Source organism: Theobroma umbraticum, unplaced genomic scaffold (assembly GCF_002168275.2).
Source record: "Theobroma umbraticum cultivar Fairchild unplaced genomic scaffold, ASM216827v3 scaffold_1682.0, whole genome shotgun sequence".
Lineage (NCBI taxonomy): Eukaryota > Viridiplantae > Streptophyta > Magnoliopsida > Malvales > Malvaceae > Theobroma > Theobroma umbraticum.
In genome coordinates, this window is record NW_018397290.1 from 235,620 (window position 1) to 244,674 (window position 9,055).

The 9,055-nt window shown below is 36.3% G+C and overlaps 3 protein-coding genes across 3 annotated transcripts in view; all 3 read right to left on the reverse strand.

The window, feature by feature from the left end:
• Positions 1-40: 40 nt before the first annotated feature.
• Positions 41-3,361, reverse strand: LOC110428694 (uncharacterized). The gene is made up of 2 exons (XM_021444597.2): positions 3,212-3,361; positions 41-2,032 (listed from the first exon to the last, which is right to left on the reverse strand). The coding sequence occupies exon 2, from the start codon at positions 1,961-1,963 to the stop codon at positions 233-235; it is 1,731 nt and encodes a 576-aa protein (XP_021300272.1). The 5' UTR covers positions 1,964-2,032; positions 3,212-3,361; the 3' UTR covers positions 41-232.
• Positions 3,362-4,136: 775 nt separating this feature from the next.
• On the reverse strand, positions 4,137-7,337 carry LOC110428637 (squalene monooxygenase SE1-like). Its single transcript, XM_021444521.1, has 8 exons — positions 6,696-7,337; positions 6,318-6,429; positions 6,029-6,203; positions 5,748-5,916; positions 5,401-5,619; positions 4,899-5,174; positions 4,526-4,804; positions 4,137-4,429 (listed from the first exon to the last, which is right to left on the reverse strand). Exons 1-8 carry the CDS (start codon positions 6,936-6,938, stop codon positions 4,325-4,327), a joined length of 1,578 nt encoding a protein of 525 aa, XP_021300196.1. The 5' UTR covers positions 6,939-7,337; the 3' UTR covers positions 4,137-4,324.
• A 1,371-nt stretch (positions 7,338-8,708) lies between these two features.
• The window catches only part of LOC149526220 (squalene monooxygenase SE1-like), a 3,185-nt gene continuing 2,838 nt past the window's right edge, over positions 8,709-9,055 (reverse strand). The window contains exon 8 of the mRNA XM_089785673.1: positions 8,709-8,987. Within this exon, the coding sequence (XP_089641799.1) occupies positions 8,805-8,987 (183 nt within the window). The 3' untranslated portion in view covers positions 8,709-8,804. The remainder of the gene's footprint in view (positions 8,988-9,055) is intronic.

Consider the following 9,055-nt stretch of genomic DNA (forward strand, 5'->3'; position numbering starts at 1 on the left):
AATCTGCTGTATTCGTGGCCTTATAAGCACAGCAGCAAAATGATAGCCTGGGGCCTTTCAATTTCAATTTCATTCCCATTATACATACATTCTGAAAGAGATACAATCGAGATTTTCCTATTTTACACTGAGTAATAAGTATGCCCTAATACAACACCACTATTTTTGATATAATCTACAATCTATAAAAGTACAAAATTAGATCCTAGAACTGTTCGATACCCTTCATAATCTATGCTTTGCAAGTTGTTTTATAATGCCCTGTCTGGTTACACCGACTACAATGCACTGTGTGTTTCTCACGATTGAGATCCTCTACACATATCCGTTTCTTTTCAGGACGACCTGGTGGCCGACGAAACTTGGGTGGTCGCACAACTTGAGCATCCTCATCCATGGGGATGGGAGCCTCGCCGATCTTCTTCCAATCAATCTTCTGAGGAATAAGGTGTATCCCTTTTGCATAAGTCTCACGATAATTGGCCACAGTAAAGCATTTCTCCGTGAAAGAATATACGTCTTTTCGGCATGACATGAGTGCTGCAACAGCATGTGAACAAGGTATTCCATAAAGTTGCCAATCTCGACAAGAACAACAATGTTTCCCGATATTCACGATGTCTGATCGTTCGGATGATATCACCTCAAATTCTACTTCATCTGACCGTAGAACTTGATAAGTTGATGCACGGCTAATTGCTTCTAACATTCGCGTTTCAGCAGCAGGGGCAAGAACAGAAAACCATGAACTACTTTTAATTCGCCGGTCCTTAAACTCAGACATCAATTTGCTGTGAATTTGTTCAATCACCTGGATTATGGGTAATTCCCGCGCTTCAAGAATCCACCGATTAAATTCCTCAATGTTTGATGAGAGGTGCCCATAACGTGTCCCTTCAAAATATACCAATGCCCAGCGGGAAGTAGGAAATTGCTGTATCCACTTTGCAGCTTCAGGAGAAACCTCCTCTATTTCAGCCATTTTCTCTTTAAAAGCAATAGTAGTTGTAGCATATGCCGCTTTCCACAGAAGATGAACAAGCCGTGAGTTCTTGAACTCTCTGCCAATGCTTTCAGTCAAATGGTGCATACAAATTGCATGCCCGGAATTTGAGAACTTTCTCCTTGCGGCATCCATGATGCTTTTTTGTCCATCTGATAGAAAAGTCAGCTGAGGCATTTTCTCAGAATTCATCTCTAAGGCCTTATGCAACTCTGATAAGAACCAGATCCAGCTATCATCATTTTCTGTATCAACAACACCAAATGCAAGTGGAAACAACCCACCATCAGCATCAAAAGAAGTTGCTGAAAGCAAAGTACCAAGATATTTGCTTTTAAGCTGAATTCCACCAAGCCCAACAATTGGCAAGCATCCATTCAAGAATCCATATATAGATGCATGAAAGGAAACAAAGAGCCGCTGGAACCGATTATCTGCACCAGTGGTGAACACCTCTGCAATACTTCCAGGGTTGGTTTTCTTTATTTGCTCGCAATAAGCAGGAAGCAAGCAATATCCTTCTTCAGAAGAGCCATAAATAGCAGCAAGACCCCGTTCCTTTGCACGCCAAGCTTGCTTGTATGGTATAGTGATCCCATATTGTTTATGAATGTCATGCAATATATCCTTTGGTTTGTAATTGATGTTATCCCGCAGCCGTTCTTCGATAAAACTCACAATCCAATCTACAGAAGCTTGATGGTGCCCATTTTGTGCATTTTTCCCACAAGTGTGTGTTCCTTCAAGGCTTCTTATTGTAAAGGTTGGGGCATTAGGAAGCTTAACTGCACGAATGCGCCATGGACATCCTTCGGTGGCACACTTTGCAAAGTAACGAATAAGGTCACTTTTTACAATACGCAGCTCAAAGTGTTGTGCAATGGCAGCTTCTTTAATAGCATTACGGAAGGCCTTGACATCAAGGAACTCCTGACCAACAAAGAAATTGTGGTCTCCCATGGAGCAACTAATACAAAATTAAGACTCCACCTTTTCCATGTAATGATCAACTAATCAGCTTCGTCCTACCTGGCATGGCAAGGAAGTTAATATTTACGCTCAGGGAAAAGAAGTTATTAAGGCCAACTTTGTCGAAGTCAATGCACAACCATTCAAGAAGCTCCACATGAACACAATAATGAATAAAGTGAATAATTATCAGAAAAAGGTCAGCAAGAGAAAGGAACATATTTCGAGTCATACAAAGGAAAGCATTGGTTTCATCCAAGGAAGAACCTAAGACTCCTGAAAGGAGTATTGATTTGCATTAACAAAAGAAAAGTATACAAGAGGATCTCCGGCCAAAGTACTACTAATACTATCAACTAGCTAAACAAGAAAATTCATGGAACAAAGGAAAGTTTGAGAAGGTACGATTCACATGATTTGTATCTGCCATATTTACGAACTACCAAAGAAAGAAATAAGCAATTCCCATTGGAAATATACAATGTATTGCTAGAAGAGAACCAAGGGTAGTAGACACAGAAGCATTCTAGATTTACTAAATATGACTACCTACATTAACCGAATAAACGAAATTATGCCATCCTTGCTGAATACAATTAATTGTTAAAAACACAGTGTTCATACCAGCAAGCAGCAATTTTATTCTAAAGCATGAAAATTTCATTAAAATCAATTAAAACCAGGCTGGGAACCACATCTACCATAATAAAATGTTATTCATGTAAAACCCAAAATATTTTTAACAAGTTAATTTACTACAGAAATTACAATGGGAATTGTCCTTGTAATTCAAAAACACATACTATGCCTTTAATTTCAAATGTACACATCCCTCTGAGCTCAAATTCACTCACCCAATGCGGCAATAAAAGAAAACCCAGAAAGGAAAATCAGGAAAGACTACCCACGTCACTTAATAGCTAAATTTTACCTTTTAAGTACAAAAAAAAGGTGCAAAATTTTTGAAAATTTAAAGGAAAAAAAATCCATTATAACCTTTTTCCCATTAACACTCCCATGACAACAACAACAACAACATATTCAGACATAGAAAGAAAAAATAAAAAAAAAACCCAGATAACATTACGTTCAAAAAATGGAAATTTCAACATTAAAAACCGACATAAAATAAATTCCAGGGGGAACCTAAGATCGACGAAATAAAGACCAATCATTGAGCCAAAAAAAAAACTAAAATTTTTTCAATATATTTAATCGTTCGAATGAGTTTGTACTGACCTTAAATAGAATTCAAAGGCGAAGGCTACAACGGAAAAATCCCAAAAAGAATAAAGTAAATCTTCAATTCTACTTTGGGACAGAATTGGGGATAACAGTTTCGGAAATCTGGAGAAAGATTAGGGTTGAATAGGTCATATTGAGGGTATTATTGTCTTTTTGTTTTTAAACGAGGCTATTCCCGTCATACCGTCATTCGTATTGTAATAGCCCTTTTTCTTTAATCAATTTTTTTATGGGTTTAAAATAGATTGTACTATAGTTTTTTGCATTACAAATTTATTTTTCATTATTTAATACTCCCTTTTTTCTATATTTCAAATTTATTTTTCATATTAAAAATCATCAAATATTTATATTATATAAAAATCTCAAAATTTAATATAATATATCAAGGTCAAAAATTTTATTTTCATCTTCGTGGCATTAAAAAAAACAAATATTTAAGGACGATGGAGTGTAACCTTGTTTACAGGTTATTATTTGTTCATGTCATAATATTTTAAAAAAATTTTAAATTATTTAAAAAAATTTAATTAAATTTTTATTATTTTATTATACTTAATTAAATTTTACTATTTTTATTTTAAATCAAGTAAATTTGTATAACTAATATTATTAATTACCATTAGTTAGATTATAATTTTTTATTTTATATTCACATGATGTTAATATGAATGGTGAAAATATCACGTAATTATTTATCATGATATATTTATTTTTTACTTATAATTAAATTCAATTATAAGAGAATTTCTTTCTATTTCTTTAGAAAAAGCAATAGGAATGGAGTTTGTAAGAATCATTGATAATCTTCATTCAAAATTTCTTTTCAAAAATAGAACTCCGACAATTTCATCTCACATTCTAACTTTTTCAGGTTTATTTGGTTGGGGGTGGATATTAAATGAGAAAACCATTTCAATTTCAAATGGAAAATACTTGTTGCAACAGGATTAGGCACATTGCAGATGCCTACTTGTTCAGAAAAAATACAGAAAGGTATACATTTTCTTTTCATATATAGCAATTACATTGATCCCAACCTTGCAATTTTCGCAAGGAAAGAACTCGTTTATGTAGAAACTACCCTGTTTCCAGCTTCTGACTGTCTCAGTGAACCGGAGGAGCCCTGTGGTAAGCTGGCACCGTCACAGGGAAGAAAACCTGTCGGACTCCTTCAGCCTTGAGTATAGGGATAATGATGCCTGATGCACCCTGACAACAAAATGGGAAATTGGATTAGATCAGATAGAAGAATGAATAATTCCTGGTGGATGTTACAAGGAATGGCGTATAGAGATAAACACACACCGAAATTAATCTAGCACCAATCCAAACGCGATTTAGTGAAGGAAATGGAAGTAACAAGCGTCCAACACCAAAGATAGCCACAGCGAAGAAATGGAGGACTAGGCTTAGAGGACGAGGGTTCAGGCCTGAAAGGAGAGCTATTGGTCCATTGGAGAATACACCTCCAAGGCTCAGATAATCAAAACATGCTTGTCGCATTTCCTTCCTTGCCGGGTCAGGGGATGCGCAGAACACCTTGTATAAGGCACCAGCTAATGTGTTTATTGTAGATGCCACCGGCTGCAAAAAAGAATTATGCACCATCTTGTTAATCAGTGTGCTTGTAGCGGATGTATTTGATAGGAAATATGTGCCCTTCTTTTGTAGTTCTTACCTTACGGATGGTGTAAAAGGATTCAAGGTATCTGCAGAGGGCAGAAGCATCATGGAGATCACGCAAGGGTCTAAGAAGATCTCTAAGCACAACAACATCAGATAAAGCCACAGTCATTCCTCCACCAGTTAAAGGGTGCCGCATGTTGAACGCATCCCCCATCAGAAGTGCTCCAGGAGTGGGATATGGAGCAGCAGGCATGCTTCTGTTATGCATCGTTCTTATGTTTCCTTTGTCAATTGCAGATATGAAAGAAGTGTACAGCTCTGGAGGAATCTGGAATGTTCCAATTAATCATTTTAAAATCTTAAGAACTAGGGTTTATCAGATTGACAGAAAGATTCGGTAGCTTAGATTATCCTATTTGATATCAAAAACTCCGGTTGAATGTTATGTAAATCTTAGCCCACATTACTGGTGAAAAGCAGAAAAACTGGTCATGCATCAGTGATTGAAAAACAGAAAACGTTGACAACCAGATAGTAGTTACTGGTAATAATACCTGAGGAGCCACAACAGTCTTCAAATATTGAGCCATGTCACCATTAGGAATGGAAGGGACCTTTTGGCCAGGAACATCCACCAAACAGCGGATTTCATTGCTACTAATAGGATAAAACAAGATAGGTGAAGGATCAGCCAATATAACATGCCCATGATTCAGATATGGAAGGTCGCAATTCTCCAGGACCAGGCCGACAAAGCAAGAGGGAATATCAACCTGAAATGGGATACTTAAATCATATGAGAAATGAAATCTGGGTTCTCGAATATAGAGATTAAATTTTCACATGGGGACACTTTGTAACATGCCAAATTGCCGATTTAGACGGGCAAAAGAATCTTTACCTTGGGGTTGCAGAGGGAGCGTCGCAAATTTGAAAAACAACCATCGCATACAGCTGTGAGGGGAGCATTCGCTCTCAGCTCTTGGCCATCATTGGTTTTATAGTTCACTCCCTTGATAGTTCCTTTGTCTTCGATTAAAGATGTCACAGTACCTTGTTCCAAACTCACACTGTAAAGAAAATTAAGAAATGAGAATTTGAGAAATGACACGAAACATGGGTATGCATAATTGCTCTACTTTATTGTATTTTCAGAGTTAATTAATGGTGAAGGAAGAGTACTTGGGGAGGGAAGCAGCTTTCTCACGCATCTTTTGTATGAACCGCCCATAGTGGAAGCCCCTGCCAGACACATCCGAACGAAATCCTTCCAATGGATAGGACAATCTAGTATTCTTTCCGTCCTTGTAAAGAGCATACCCGAACACTTGCTGAGAATCAATCTGCTTCACACAATCTACAGGCACACGATGAACCATGATTATAAAAACGAAAAAACAAAAAGAGGGGTTAAAGATTAAATCTAGATGGCTTTAAGTTCATGTTGGTCATCGAAGTTTTTCATACTTACCATCAAGACCCAATTCAATCAACTTGAGGTAGCCTCCTGGTTGTAGCAGTTCACCAACGATTCTGTCAGGCTCAGACAAGTCTCTTTCGATGACACGCACACGACGTCCTTCCTGCATAAATTTTGAAGAATGAAGAAGAATGGGGTGTCTGCTTAACAAATTTTATTGATCCAATTATCAGAAGAGACTATTGCCAAAAAATATTTGCTAATGAAGACTTTGGGTACATTTTAAAGGATTGTTGATGAAGCGACAGCCACCAGGATGAGTTCTATTGTTACTATTTACTTGTCGAAGTAGAAGTTAACTAGCTAACATGACCCTAACTGTAAGGATAAAACTCTCCAAATTGTCACCAAACAGACAGAAACTGTTACCTTTCCAAGAGTGTAGGCAAGGGCTGAACCAGCAACGCCAGCTCCGACAATGATTATATCTGTACTTGTAGTAGCTATCTCTGACCCGGATAGCATTTCATTCTGAGAGCTCTCCAAACACTCATTCCCTTGAATAATCCCCATTGAAGAAGCTCCCTTCACCTTTCTTCTTCTTATTTGGTGCAACAGAACAACACCAAGAAGAGAGGCTATAACTCCTCCCAGTATAACCTGATCAACCATACCTTCGAAGTTCAATAAAAATTGACACGAAGAAAAAAGCTCTAATTTGGCCTTCTCTCTTCTTGTTTGGGTTTCTCTCGGATGTTGTTTGCTGTGATTTTACTTGTTAGTTAAGGTTGCCTTATATAGGCTTGCAATGAGCTCAGAAACAGCTTGGCTTTGGCAATTTCTTTCAACTTCTTTTAACCCTTTTTCCAACAGGGTTTGTGCTAGTGTTCAATGTTGAAAAAAAAGCAAAAAACTCAAACAAGGTTTTTTCCAGGGTTTCACATAAAATAACTCAAAGAAATCCATGAAAGTGGCTAAAATGAAGAATTTGTGTTTGTCTCATATGGAAGACATGATACTTAGCTTAATTTAAACTTGTCAGTCATAGGGATAAAAAATAGAAAAGCTGTCCAAGTAAGACTAATCATTGACCCTGAGAGTTTAGTTGCCACTGGCTTAATATGTTTTAGCAATAAATGGTTTCATGGTTTCTGACAAAACCATGGGAGCCAAACAGGGGGTGACAGATAGTCAGATTAAAAGAAAAACTATATACTAATATATAGGAAATGAGACTTAAAATCTGAGCAAGTATAGTCAATAACAATAATCTTTCAAGCTTTCAATACAATGGGAGCCAAACAGGGGGTGAAAACAGAGCCAAACCACCCAAAAAAAAATCCTCCAATGCATCAATTAATGAACAAACCACAGCATAACTAGCATTGACATGAAGTAGTAATCAGTGCAAGGTTGTGTAATAAGTCAGCTCCCACCAAAGCAAGGCAGTGGCAATGGCTAAATTTTTATTTTTATTTTATTTTACCGTTTGCTTTATTTGACTTGTACTAATTTCTATTTTTATTTGTTGGTTTGTTAACATGGTTAATCTGAATGGTTTACTTTGGAGAAAGCTTCAAAGCAAGGACTGGATTTAGTCAAGGAAAGTTATTTTCACACAATGTTGAAATAAATATAAATTGTCAAGTAACGTCAATAAATGAATAAAAAACTTCCGAATCTTGCTTGATATTTTTTTCATAATTTTATGATGCATATTTAAGAAATTTTTTATATTAATAACACTCTTGTCATTAGATTATTAAGCAAGTACTTATCATCACATAATAAACCTAATCTAGTGCAAGATATTGGACTTCAATTTTGGACTAGTGGAGGTTGGGATCAGGCAGTCAGGTAATTTTTGTCAAACTCCTCCACCATACTTTAGCTGTTGACTTTGATTTCATTGAACTCATTTTAATAATTTTTATTGACTAATTCTTTGCATTTAAGGAAGGTGATAAAGCACAATTATTTTGAATACGACCCACAACAAACTTGTTATATATCCTATATGTTTTATTTTGAAAATTCGTATATTTATCATTAAATTAAATATATTTATCGGAGCTCATAGCAATGACTTTTTTTTTAAAGAAAGAAAACTATGGGTACTCACTTGAATTAGGCCTAGAACAATAAATTTGATATCTTATCTTTAGCTGCTAACCAAAAACATCATTTATTAGAGCAGCTGTACTGATTCGCGGACTTTGAAAAATATTACCATCTTACTTCTCATCATCACATTAATATCTTATCACATCAAAGCAGTTGCAATCAAGCACATTCAATTTCTATTTAAACCAAAACCAGAGGGTTAACAGTTGAAATCTGTAACTTGCCAAGACTAGTCTCAGATGTCAATTATGGTGATACGAAACTTTTCAGTATTAAGATTGTACTCTATTCAAAGGAGAGAGTGTAATCCTATGTCAATTCTCTGAAATAATACCATACCAACATGGTTCCTATTATACACTTGTTTTGTTTACTTAGCTAGAAAGTCAAAAAGAATTGGTGGCAGAAGATTAACTACTGATACAAATTGGTTTGGCTCAGCAGTAAATATTTGTGGGGTTTCTGAGTTTTCCCATTGTTTTCCTCATTCTCCCAATGAACAGGAGGACCTCTGTAGTATGCTGGCATAGTTACAGGGAAAAACATTTGTCTAACTCCTTCAGCCTTGATAATGGGGAAAATGATGCCTGATGCACCCTGGAAAAAACAACAGATTTAGCATTAGGTGGTCTTGAAGTGGCAGTGATACCCAATTTGTAAAAGAA

What these genes read in the sequence shown, in the direction of transcription:
- LOC110428694 (XM_021444597.2), bottom strand. Translation starts at nt 1,963, where the DNA reads ATGGGAGACCACAATTTCTTTGTTGGTCAGGAGTTCCTTGATGTCAAG.
- LOC110428637 (XM_021444521.1), bottom strand. Translation starts at nt 6,938, where the DNA reads ATGGTTGATCAGGTTATACTGGGAGGAGTTATAGCCTCTCTTCTTGGT. An exon ending in TTGCCTACACTCTTGGAAAG is followed by an intron (nt 6,430 to 6,695) that starts GTAACAGTTTCT and finishes AAATTTATGCAG; the next exon opens with GAAGGACGTCGTGTGCGTGT. An exon ending in AAAGCTGCTTCCCTCCCCAA is followed by an intron (nt 5,917 to 6,028) that starts GTACTCTTCCTT and finishes TTTTCTTTACAG; the next exon opens with TGTGAGTTTGGAACAAGGTA.